The 13,314-nt window shown below is 51.2% G+C and overlaps 1 protein-coding gene across 3 annotated transcripts in view; it reads right to left on the bottom strand.

The window, feature by feature from the left end:
- DOCK11 (dedicator of cytokinesis 11) overlaps positions 1 to 11,272 on the bottom strand; it is an 81,329-nt gene extending 70,057 nt beyond the window's left edge. For all 3 annotated transcript variants that reach the window (XM_014255279.2, XM_005526193.3, XM_088062510.1), the window contains exon 1: positions 11,122 to 11,272. In XM_014255279.2, the coding sequence (XP_014110754.1) occupies positions 11,122 to 11,223 (102 nt within the window). In that variant the 5' untranslated portion in view covers positions 11,224 to 11,272. The remainder of the gene's footprint in view (positions 1 to 11,121) is intronic.
- Positions 11,273 to 13,314: the final 2,042 nt, after the last annotated feature.

Here is a 13,314-nt window from a genome sequence, read left to right as displayed (position 1 = left end):
CAAAGAGTCAAGTAGGTGAAATACACAGAGAGGAAAAATCAATTTGGAAAATTAATGGCTGAAAGAGGGGGAAATGGAGGCATACAACTACCCTTGGGACACACCTGTCACAGCTAAAATCACATCACTTCTGAGACTGGCAACACTCCAGGGCAGAGGGACCACTCCCCACTGTGATGCACAATCTGGAAATGTGAGGGTACCTCAAAAACAGTGGAGAGAAATCCCCATTTTTTTATTTTGTTCAGGAAACCTGACTGTACATTGGAGAATTCAAATGAGGCCTGGGAACTGAGCAAACTCACTTGGCAAACCATATGGGCATACAGAACTGAGCAATTTCTATCCACAGAAAAGCTTTTCCATAGCCAGGGATTCAAAGATCAGGTCAGGGCAAACTCAAATTGTGTGGTCTTTAAGAGTTTTTTGGGTTTTTTTTAGTATCACATTTGTGACTCCTCACTTTTTCCACCCTCAGTTCCTGCACTGCCATCTGATCCCATTTACACACTCTCACTCAAGCTTGCAGAAAGGCTACAGAGCTCAATTTACAAAAGCTCAGATTCACAGAGAAGTCATCATTCCAGACTGCTGGGCATAAGAAAGAATAATGAAAACCCATAAACTCTGGGCTTGGCCATCCAATGTTTATGGAACTGCCATAAACCTCTGCAAAGCCAGAATAAAGTCTGTGCCCCAACGGCTTTGAATTCAAAACTCCAGGAGAAGGGAAGAGGTGGGAACAGAGATCAGGGGAGGAAGGACAAGCAGGAAGACAGTGTGAGTCAGCACATATGGCAACACAGTGCAGCCTTGCTGATGCCAAGAGGTTTGTGGGCTTCTCAGCAAAGCCACATTTTGGGAAGAAATCAGCAGGGAGGCAATGAGGCAGCTCTCAGCAGGTGATGGGGAGCTTGTGTCCACGAGCCTGCTGCAAACCCAGCACTCAGCTGGATGTAGCAGGAGCACGATGGTAAAACCTCAAGGATGAAAAACAGTAGACAAAGCTGGGTAAGAGCAGGTCAAAACTATTTTTACCAGAAAGGAGGAAGTTTAAAAACACAAGCAAAATGTCCATACAGGAATCCTGGCTCTGCTGAAGACACCAAAACACTGAGACACCACAGCTGCACCTGGGACAGGTGAGAGGGATGGGCTGCAAGGTGGGCATGCGAACACACAAAGCGTCTTGTGAAATGGCAAGGGAGGAAAAGCTCAGCAGAAGGAGGAGAAGCAGGGGAAGCATGGACAGGGAAGGGTCTCAGGAGCTGGCCCAAGGTGGTGCTGAGGAGGGTAGAATGGGGAATGGGGTTTTTACCCATCTGGGGATGGATCTGTGCAGGGGCCACATCATGGGAAGCAAGAGTTGTGCAAAGGTTGGGCAGTGTAGCTGTGAGGGCAGGAGATGGGGTCAGGCAGGCCAAGAGGGGCAGGCAGAGAAGGTGTGCACTGCAGACAGGAGAGGAGCCCATGGGCAGTCAGGAAGGGAAGAAGGAATTGGTGGTGAGAAGGGGCCTGCCCGGGAGTGATCAGGCGCTAACACAGCTCAGAGCAAGGCTCTGCTCAGCCCTCCAGGGGCAGCAGGACAGCAACACATCATTGCTAAGGGTCTCACTAGACAGGGCTGTGGGTCAGAGTCCACACTCCCATCTCCATGCAGGAGTTATGTGCCAGAGCGTGCCGTGCTCCAGCTCCAAATGCAGCGCCAGCAGCACAAGGCTGCTGTGCTCCACTCTTCCCCTGCTCTGCACTGCCTGGGGGTGGCTGAACCTCTCAGGAGCCCTCAGAGAAATAAAAAGCTGTGTGATGGGGAAGGAGAGGATGAGTGCACAGTCCTGGAACTCTGCAAGAAAACATTTGCAGTGGAAATGACTCACTCTTTCCATCCGAAAGCTCAGAGCAAAAGCCAGTCCCCTCTCCTGTGCTTCCCTCCACCCCACCCAAGCTCTGTGCAAAAGCATTTCACCGACCTACACCTCTCCCCTCCTGCACCAATGGCCATGGGTGGCACCAGAACCGGGTTCTGGGCATTCTGTAATGTGGGTATCTCCTTTTTCAATGTAATGTTCACTTTACAGTGAGAAAGTAAATGTCTCCAGTCACAGTGCTGGCCCTGAAAGCGACACACCATCGGTGTGAGACACCAGCTTGGAGAAGGCTTGAAGAAAGTCAAAAAGTTGATGTCAGCATAGACATGCAAACATTTATCTGTCATTATTAGGCCTGTCAAATAAAATGAGTTCAGGCCTTGAAGTGTCTTCAAACTGGTTTAGAAATTACAGGAAGCCAGAATAATCAGCATATGACTGTTCATTTTCCTTCCACTTACTGAGAAATGGGATCCACAGTTCACAGCCTTTAGCAGATCCCATTCTGAGGCAGAGTTCTGCAGCCAGGAGAGGCAGGAACACTGTTTTTTTCTTTCCCCTGAAAGTTTGAGATTCTTGCATAATCACTTAAGCAAACAGCCCTCAGAAAACATCTGCATTGCAATGAAGCAGTGGGAGTTCACAGCCCAAGTGTGAGTGACCCAGCCAAGAAGGCAGTGCTGCCCACTCCAGCCCACCTGTACTTCACCTTCACACATCACCTCCGAAAGTGATGCCTTGGACAAGTGCAGAGTCAGCAGGAGAGCACTGGCAAGCGGGGGCATGACCCACGTCTGGCATGAGCACACACTTGATCCAGCACTGCTCCTGCACAGGGCAGTGCATTAGGACAAGCCTGTGAGATTGCTTTCAGTACCCTTGCTCCCTGTGCCTGACCTTCCTCAGCATCACCAAGTGCTTCTGTGTGACAGTGACAGCTCAGAACACACTGCAGGAAGTCTCCAGTCCCCTGCCACAGCACCTGAAGTCCTGTGAGTCCCTGCCAGCACTGCTCCATCCTGGCTCAAATCCAGCCCTCCTCCTCGAGGAGCAGAGGGATCAGGGTAGCTCTATGTCAGCCAAACGGCACCTGCAGCCAGCTGAGCTGCAGAGCATGAGAGATGTGCAACACATCACAGCTTTGATTTTCTCCTCGGAAAATAATAGAGCTAATAGAAATTGGCAAAAGGGTACTGGTTTCTATGGGACAGCTGAATTTCTGGCAGATAGGACTTCTCAAAACATTCTGTAAGTACAGGCATGCTAAAAAAGGAAAATAGTGATTACAACGACAATAATACATGTTATTTATTTAGGTTCTTAACTGGAACATCCCAAAGTACTTTTCAGATGTCACTTGCATTTCATCATTTATTTATGTAGTATCAGTTTTATATTTAGCATCCAAATCCAGAATAGCCAGCTCCAGAACATCTTAAAGCAATTAATGGCACATAAGCAGAACCCCTCCCTTTCCTGTCTGTCTCAAACTCTTGTTTTTCACTTAGGAAACCACTCGCATGCAGGGCTGAGCCAACAGCGCAGCCGCAGCCCCAGGCGAGCAGGGGAACATCCCCAGCCCCACTGGGGCATGGACAGAGCCCGGACAAGAGGAACAGACTTGTCCAAGGCCACGGAGCAGCACTGGGGAAGAGCAGAGCAGGAAGCCCCAGGGCAGTTTTGGGCTGCCTCAGCAGTGCAGCCAAACCCAGCCATGTCATCAGTGGTTTCAGCAGCTCAAGAAGTTGTCTCAGCCTCAACTGTGCTCCATATTCAGGCTGCAGGCATTGGATACAGGTACAAAGGGGCTGTAAAGTTGAACTCTGCTCCCCCCAGCAACTCCCATCTGGCAGGGGATGCTGTGATTGGGATCTGTAAGGGATGGACTCTTCGAGGCTTCAACCCACCCAGAGACAAAATGCTGCTGTCAACAGAAGCACCTCAAAGCTTCCCCAGATAAAAACATCTGTACAATTGCCAGCATCATGCAGCAGGACAAGGGAGAGTTTAGGGTTCCCCAGGCACAGAGGGAAAGTAAAACCTGTGTGAGTCCAGTGCAACTCTCCTGGAACCCCAGAGTGCCACAGAAGGCAGTTTTCTGCTGGAAGCTGACTTTGTCTCCCTGAACACCAGCTTTGTGGGCATTCAACTCACCCCAGCCAGCATCATCATCTCCCTCCAAAAGATGGAGACTCCCTTTTCCTCCCCTGACCATGACCTTTCTACCTGCCCTTGTCAGAAATGCAGCTCCTGCCAAGCCTCTCGTGTCCCTGTGTCTCCCCATCCCTTTCTGGCTGGCACAAGAGCTCCCCTGAGCCCCTGCTCCCCAAGGGCTGAACACAGAGCCCTGGCAGACATGGAGCCAGCTGCCTTTCTGAGCCCTGGCTTCCTCCAGGACACATGTCCTGCTGCACACAGACACTGCAGCCCAGCCCACATCCCAGGCTCCTGACCACTGCCAAAACACAGTTGCATGGAGAGCTGCTATGGCTCTCCAGAGCAATGTACGGCACTCTGACATCACCAGCTACTGCACAGGGGAGAAGGCATTTTCTTGGCTTCTCCCAAGCAGTGTCCTTGCTCAGGGGACAGAGGCCAGGCTGCTGTGGGGATGTCACCCAGCACAGAGCCAGGGGCAGGATGAAGGAGTGGGGAGTGCTGTGGACAGCAGAGTCTCCTTCCAGATGCAACTGCTCCCCAGGAACAGTCCTGTGACAGGAGATATTAATAGGGGAGAGAAGAAACTGCTTTTCAGCAGGAGAGAGGGGTGAGAAAGGGGTCAGGAACAAGCAACCCTAACCCCATTAGAGAAGCAGCAGGAGGCAGGGAAAAACTGTAAAGATAAATCAGGGCTGTATTGAAGGAATGAGGAGCAAGGGAGAGCTTTGATTTGTACTTTTAAGGGAATGAAAGAGATGGAAAGAGGTGGTGGCAGGGAAACATATTCCAGCATTTTTAAGATGACAGCAATGGCCACAAAGGTACAAGAAACTACTCTTTTCTTCCTTGTGCAAAGCAGGAGTGAGGAGGCCAATTAACCAGGGATGCTGAAGCACACGTGTACCCCATGTCTGGCTGCTGTTCAGCTGCTTGTGTGACCGTGACTTGCATTCTCAGGCCACAGAAATGTCAAAAGCTTTGTGCAATTTTGCACCATTAGAGATAATAAATCAGCCTACAGAGGGCTAAATGAAATGATGAAAGAGCCACCCAGCTGCATACAGAAAACGCTGCTACACTACACACTACAGAAGGTAGTCCTGGTTCAAATGCTCCTGGTGGTGGGGGAGATACCTGCAAATATCTCCAGATACCAGAACAGGCTGAAACAAAGCCCAGGAGCCATCCCCTCACTGGATTGAGTGCACAAATCCCAGCCGCAGTGCTGGCACCACCACAACCATCTGTTCCAGGCGTTCCACCGCACTGACGGTGGTGGGCTGGGGCAGATGCTGTCAATACAGGGACACTGCATTTCCATGGCATTGTCCTCAGAAAAAACCACTCTCAACCTTGCCCAGCGAGTGCTAAAACCTCAGCTAGCACAAGTGGTAAGAGATAAGCACATGTCAGGGCTGGATGCTTTGTTCTCTTCCTAGAGCTTTCCAAACAAACATTTCAACGATGCCTTGGGAAGGATAAGATTTTGTGCCCATCAAAAGCTTCCAAACCCCTTGAGAACTGGACACAATGACTGCCCATCCTGTAACAGTCACACCTCAGCACACAGGCACTCAGAGAGGAGCAAGGAATGGCTCCAGCTCTTAAGGACTGGGTATCAGTAGGAAATATGCCAGAGATTTGTCCCCACATAGCTGCAGAGTGTACTGGAGCCTTGTTCCTCTCCATCAAGCCCTGCCCTTCATCATCTCCACAACTGGTGGGTGCTCCTGCAGGAGCAAACTGGAACTTCCCTGGCACACATTGCCCAGGGCCAGCTCCGGGCTAAATCCAGCCCCTCAAGGCACAGGAGCCTTGCTTCAGGACAGCACATGATTAGTTCTAAGAATGCTTTTAAGTGTTTTCTTGAATAAGCCCCATGAACAACATTGTCTCCACAAACACTTCCACAGGATTCACCAGGGCCAGCTCTGGAGGCACCCAGGCACAGCAGGCAAATCCTGCCCAGGTTAAACCAACAGCCAAACTCCCACCCACTTACACAGGGGCAGAATTTCCTCCCATGCCTCATATATGTCTGTTTTTCTATGTAAAATGTGCAAACACAGCATGTTGACTACCCCCAGGGGGAACATGCATACATTCTGTCTCTCTTGAGCGCCAAGATCACTACAAACACTGCATATAAACAGGCTTCACATTGATCAAAGTGAATTTAGCTTATTAAAAGAGGACTCTATGCAGAAAGCTGATTTATTCTGCATGAGCATAAATTGAGACACTAATAATATAGTTTAAGCTAAAAAAAAAAAACCCACAGAAAGAACAAAATGCCTTTTTGCCTCCAGTCAAAACCTCCTTAGTATCACCATTAAGGAGCTTCATATCTCCTTTTTGTGTCTGACTGAAACTGAGCCACCCATAGGAGCCCAGCCCAGCCAGGATCAAACAAAACCCATCTCCTCCTGGCACGCTGCCCACGCTCTCACAGGGAGCTTTCAGGGAGCACATCCCACAGCACCACGTAACACAGAGAGCAGACACTTGCTCTGAATACCTCTGCACGGCAAGGATCCACACAATTGTTTGTAAGCAGATGTTCTCTCACACTGCCATTGCTGGGGCACCAAGCTGTGCCCTGGGGGGACCCAGAGATGCTCCCCCTGCCTGGCTGACCCAGAGAAAATCCTTTGCAGCTGCTCCTTCTCAGATAAGATGCTCTGCACCCTTTCTAAAATTTTCATGGCAAATCAGTAAATGCATCTTCAGTTAAACTGTATAGAAATGATCTAAAGAAAATCAGAGCAATTGTGCGAGACATAAAATTGCCACCAGATGACTGGCTTTGGCAGCACTGTGGGAAAATGCATCATCTGTGTTTTGTCAAGTGCTTGCTGCTCTGATCTCGTGCCTCCCACACTTTTAATTTCTGTCACGACACAGAGAACGACACTTCTGGAAAACTCGTGCGTGGGTTGAGACACAGCCCCCCCTCCTTGCTGAGCACATCCCAAAGAGACAGGGCGGGCACAGGGTGTCTCTCAACTTTGGCCTCACGTCCACCCAAACACGTGCAGCCGATTTGGATCCCTGGGCAGAAGGAAGAGCCTTTGCTGTTGTCCTGGCAGTGTCACAAGACCCCGGATCTCACTCACACACGTGTGCCCTTAAACTGCTCAACTCCACCTCGCCCCACTGCACTCCATGGGGTGAAGGAGAGGTGCAGAGGCACTTCCCTCAGAGCAAGGCACACCTGAGCACACGTGTGCATCCTGCTGCCGTGTGTCTGAGCCTTGCAAGTGCCCGGCTCCCACAGCAGCCAGTGCCTCCGAGCAGGGCTCTCCTGCCCTGCTGCTCAACTTTCTCACTATTACTCAGCAACATCAGAGGAGGGGAGGAGGGAGATTGTACTGAAGGTCTGAGCCAAAATCACTCATCTCCATCCACCGCCAAAGGTGCCTGGCTGCTGTCTTTCAGCTCCAGCCCAGATGCCTCTCCCAGCTATCATCAGCACTTGGGCTCTGAAGTTGCACTTCTAACACAGTATTTTACTGTTGGTGCCCCAAGGTTTAAGCTGCAGGTCATCTTTCGGTTAAGAATAGTTTAAGTTATCACACTTGGGCTTTGACTGCTCCTTTCTTTTACCTAATCTTGACATTACCCTTTATCTTTCAAATGTGTCATTTATCCCACCTGCCAACAAACACTTCTACTATATTTGTGTGTTTATTTAAACAGTGACATAATTTATCAGTTAGCCTGCCATAACTTCATCCCCAGTTGTAATCAGTAGCACACATCAGGGACCATTGGAAGCTGAAATTGATATGATCTGCCCTGCAGCCTCTTGAAGAAAAGAGCACAGAGAGAAGCGGGGTTCCCACAGCGCGCAGCTGCCTGCGGCACCCCGGCACACCCAACGATGCTCTGCAGGGCTGTGCCTGCTTTCAAGGGATTCCTGCTGAACTATTCCCCTGTCTGTCTGTCAACGAGATGCAAGGCCAGAATGATGGCCAGGATGCTGGGAACAGCAGCAGAGTAAGAGGGAACAAGAGCCCCAAGTGAACTGCACCTCATCCTTCCCCGTGCTTCCCACAGGGCCCAAAGTGCCCCCGAGCTCCGCAGCACAGCCTGTGCTCACTGCCACTGCTGCAGCTCCAGGCTACAGCTCTGCTTACCCTGACAGGAGCAGCGCTGACTGCATCCTAGCAGCTGGTCCAAAGGGCACTGTGTGGACACAGGCACTCCAGGACACATTGGAAAGGGACAACCTCCCCTCACTGCCAACCACCTCCATAAGCAATGCTTCCCTTTCACAAGCACAAAGGAGAAAAGCCCTGCTAAAGTCAACAACATAAATATTCTCCTTGCACTAGACAGGCATATATCAAAAACCAGGAACAGAAAAAAGATGGCATGGGCTTCACTGCACCTGCAAGACAGCAGCTTTGTAAGCACTCTGTACCAGACATCAGACTCCCTTGGGCTGGACACAGCACTTCTGGCTAGGGAGACACCTCCTTTAAGTCACAAATTGTGGCTCTGGACAAGCTGACCACTTCCATGACGTTAAAAGCTTTCTTCACTGAGATGTTTTCATTTATGAGCATTTCATTCACTGACTACAAACAGCTTCTTACTCCAGACAGCTCCTTGTCTCGAGGAGTGCCCTGAAAAGTGCTGAGTTCAACCAACACACTGAAAGAGCACCATGGAGCCCACACCTCCTGGTGATGAAGGTGTGTGCTCTGGTACCTGCAGCATCAGCTCTGCTCACCACCCTTCATCTCCTTCATGCTCACCACCAGAGATACCTGTGCTTTCAGCTACAAGTGCCCCAAGGCAAGCAGACAGCCAAGGCACTTGACAAGATGCCTGAGGAAGTATTAAACTAGCTCATAATTTTTATTGACTCAACATCACCTGCTGTGTCCAGGATGCAGGAAGAGGATGGGATCCTGCCAGGCAAAGGCTCCAGTGCAACTCCAGCCGGCTTCAGAAAGTCCCAGTTCCTGACACCCCGGGACACAGCGCATCACTTACTGCCAATCTGCTCCATAAGTTATCAAATGCCAAATCCTACTCCCCGTGTATCCACTGGCCACCTCCTGCTCCCCAGAGGCACCCCTGAGCTCAGCACTGCCCCAGGGTGAGGCACAGCTGGGATCACAGTCCTGACGCTGGGCCCTTCCACCTGCCCACAGTGGCTGTGGCAAGGAGAGGGTGGGAGGGATGGGGAGGTGCTCACACAATGCTCAGCAGCTGCCCAGCACCAAACTGAGACTCACCTTGGGAACAGGATCAGAAACTATGACTTCTCAATCTCACCTTCACTCCAGCATTCACCACCATTATTTCCCAGGATCCCCTCTGTACCCTCCCAACAGCCAGCACCCCAACGCACAGACTTCCCTTTCTCACGAAGATGAACTAATAGATAGAGAGGAGACAGCTTTTTGCTGGAGCTAACCTCATCCTTAATCACTGAGGAAGGTCAAAATGCCATCTGAGACAGTCCTAGAAGCTTGTACCACCTCCTTCCCCACTCTGTGATCACTGCAGTGTCTTATGGCTCTTCCTAGTGATGCAGAAGTGCTGGGATTTATCCATTGCTGCTGAACTGCTGAAAGCAGGAAACTCTGCCAGGGCCAAGGGATCAGAAACACCTGCCCTCACCCTCCTCGGGTGCTTGGCTGCAAACACACGAGGCAGCACAGCAGCTCTGGGGATCTGGCTGCCAGAAAGAGAGAGGAGTTGGCAGGGACAGCATGGGCAATGAAACCCTAGAGAGGATCAGAGAAAGAGTGGCTGCCTGACAGACTCTGACAGCTCCTTTGGGTTCCTGTCAAGGTTTTATTTATCTTCATCTGCAGTTCCACCCATCCCTTCCCCTTCTGAGAGAAGGAACCTGACACATGTTCTATATAACCTTTTGCCTGTAGGATACCAACGCTCTTCTGGTCCATTATTTTTAATGAAAAGTTCCATCAGCTTGTACAAAGCCTTTGTCCCTGTGTATTGTTGGTGAAAGAGGGAAAGCAAATCACGTGGAAGTCTGTAAGGATCTCCAAACAACTGCACATAGGAAGCAAAAACTAGCACGAGGAAATCAGCCTGGATTATCACCATGGCTCTTTTTTCAGGCTTAGAAATCTGTAAATTTACAAGAAAATTCCATTTTTAAAAGAAATGTTCAAACCTCTGTATTTATTTAACAGCACATGCCATTCAGTCTAATAGTAGAGAACTAACAGGAATTATTTGCTGAACTTGTAGTGCACTTTCTGCATATCCCATTGCCTAACCTTTCTTCCATCAAAGTCAAGGTCAAAGCTGATTACACGCTAGAGTAATTCAACGAGCACCAGCGAAACACATCCAACAAAGCCCCGGGAAGCTGTGAGCTGACCCCGGCATCCTCCCAGGGCTCAGCACTACCGTTTGCACAGCTGTGAGCACAACAAAGACAACCTGCTGCAGCATCCCACATGCCGGGGGATGAAACGCGTCTGAGAACGCACGTGACTTTCTTTCACCCCAGACACTGGAGAGCGATTCCCGGGATATATCGGGCTTACACCAGCGCCTGTGCCTCCCACCTTGCCAGGTCGTGCCCTTCAGTCCTGCCCTATCCATGTGCTGGATTCACGCTGTCTGCACCGTGTTACTCCGTTACCTGTTTGCTCGGCTCCCCGCACTCGCAGGCTCCCGTTAATTCCCGCTGCCACCCCCAGCACAGCGCACACCGGGACCAAGCGCCGCTTCCCCGCGATGCTCTCGGCTCCGAGCGCTCACAGGGGCGGATGAGGCAGGTGGGGCGGCCGGCACAGCACACACGGAGGGGATCCCAAAGAGAGACCCCCATCCCCTGCCTTGTCCAGCCGCGCCCTCCTCATCCCTCGCCCAGCGTCTCCCAAATCCTGCCCCGCCGCGCCCTGCGCATCCCCCGCTCTGCCAAGCCCCGACCCAGCTCTGCCCCTTCTCCAGGCCCTCTCCAGCCCCTTCCTCTGCCCGCTCTCGGCGCATCCCCTGCCCGACTCTGCCCCTTCCCGGCGCTGCCGGGCTCCTCCCGCTGCCGCCCGTCGCCGAGCGGGACCGGGCGCGGCCCCTCCCGGGCGCTGCCCGCGCTCACCAGGACGAAGGAGCTGCGCACCGCCTCCGAGACGCTCTGCCGCAGCTCGGCCGCCGTGCCCGGCTTGCTGAGCCGCTTGGTGAACTTCCTCACTTCCGACATGGCGACATGATCCGCGCCGAGCCGAGCCTCAGCCTCCCCCGGGCGCTCGCTCGCCGCTCCCTCGGCGGGCAGGGCCGGGCCGGGGCGGGCGGAGCCGCGGGGCGGGGCCGGGGGTCCCTGCTCGCCCCGCCCGGCCCCGCTTTGTCCCCGCCGCAGGTGCCCGCACCCCGCCCGGCACACGGACACACACGGGCATGCTCGCCCTGGGGCTCCGGGGGTGCGGCAGCCGCTCGGCCAGCGGGGGCACGGCGTGCCGGGGCTCGGCCGGGGGCAGCAGCCGCCGGCTGAAGGCGCTGGAGGTTTAGAACGACATCACTCGGTGCGAGTGGGGCACGAGTCCGCTCGGGCTGGTGATCTCCCTGCCCTACCGGGTGTTCCTGCAAGGCTAAGCTGGATCCAGGACAAGACTTTTCTACCGAGCATCTCTGTGCTGGTTGGGGTTGTGTTAAATTTATTTTTCTCCACGGTAGCGGGCTGTGTTTTGGATTTGTGCTGGAAACTGTGTTGATGATGAGGGATGTTTTCCTTACCGCTGAGCGGCGTTGACACAGAATGAAGGCAAGAGCATTTCTGCTCCTCACCCCGTCCCAAAATTGCTGGGGGTGCAACAAGGAGCTGGGAGGGGACACAGCCAGGATAGCTCACCCCAGCTGACCCGAGGGACAGCCCACACCCTGTGGAATCAGACTGCTATAAAGCTGGGTCAGAAGAAGGGAGTGGGGATGTTCGGAGTGTCTTCCCAAGTCACCATTACTCATGAGGGAGCTCTGCTGTCCTGAGGATGGCTGAACACCTGTTTGCCCTGGGAAGTCGTGGATTAATTCCGTGTTTTGCTTTGCCTGTGTGAGTGACTTTTGCTTTACTTATTAAACTTATTAAACTGTATTTAGTTTCCTCACTTATTCCGTTCTGATTTTCCCCCACATCCCAGTGGGGGGAAGGGAAGGAACAGCTGTGTGCAGCTGAGCTGGGATTAAATGAGAAAATATCCAACCTATAGATTTTGCTATTGGGAAGTGTCTTGATTACAGAGGCCATGATCAGATTTGCTTGCCCAGCTGCAAAACCAAGAAGTAAGGATATGAAAAGAAGGTTCCTTAGGATTCAATTCCTGCTCCTCATTACTTTGTCATTATGTACTTCTTTGAAGGGTGGTGATCTTGAAATTACAGTAGAGAGCCTTTGTTTTGTTCATTAAAGCCTTTTAATTTTTTTTTTTTTTTACTTATTTTGTGTGTTGTGTCTTCACAGCAAGATACTGAATTAAATGGAGTTGCCATATAGTCATAGGCATTTACACACATTGTGCCATATGACTGATTAAATACCATCGACAAGGATCTCACTGGAATTACAGGCATGCCACAAGTCACACAACATATAGAGAAATAGTTTTGATTATGAGAGCCAATCTGTAGAGGGTAATGAATACAGCCATTATGATCCCAACCATTTGAAATGTTATTTGTGACTCCTAAAGCATGCAAGCCAGTTATTGTTCTGTTTTTTAGCAGTTCACTGAAGGGGCAGCAGTCACCATTTCATGTGAAACATTGCTCTTTTTTTTTTTTACATCAAAGGCAAAACAAATCTGACATTTTATTTTTAATTATCAAATATCTATTAGATGCGGGATAGAAAAAGTTGACGAGTTAAAGAATCTGAATTTTCACAAACATGAAGCTTTTCTAAAGCTAAGTTAAATGAAAAGCATAGGGGTGCACATTTCCAGTAGCAGCACAGTGAGGTTCACTTCCTCATCCCCACACCCATGAACGTTCTTACAGAGATTTTATCAACCACTTCAAATCCTCACAGAACAGCTCCAGCAACTCCCCTGCAGTGAACTGACAAAGAAAATGATTAGGTCTCCTTCACCTGGCCACAAAAGAACAGGTGACACAACGATGCTTGTCACAGAGTGAGGGTAGCCCCGCTCATCCTGGCTGCTGGGGAGAGCCCCTGGTCCCTGTGGTTGCTCAGAGGGGGCTGCAGGAGAGCCCACACCAGAGACTGGGGTCAACCTGGGGCAGAACCACTTCTGCCTTCTGTTTGCTACATTAGGAACAGCTCTGAGAACCAGAGTGTTTG

This window comes from Pseudopodoces humilis, chromosome 15 (genome assembly GCF_049639895.1).
Source record: "Pseudopodoces humilis isolate 2021_Gansu_Grassland_sample_001 chromosome 15, ASM4963989v1, whole genome shotgun sequence".
Classification (NCBI taxonomy): domain Eukaryota; kingdom Metazoa; phylum Chordata; class Aves; order Passeriformes; family Paridae; genus Pseudopodoces; species Pseudopodoces humilis.
Note: the sequence above shows the minus strand (reverse complement) of the source record. Positions and strands in the feature narration are given on the sequence as shown.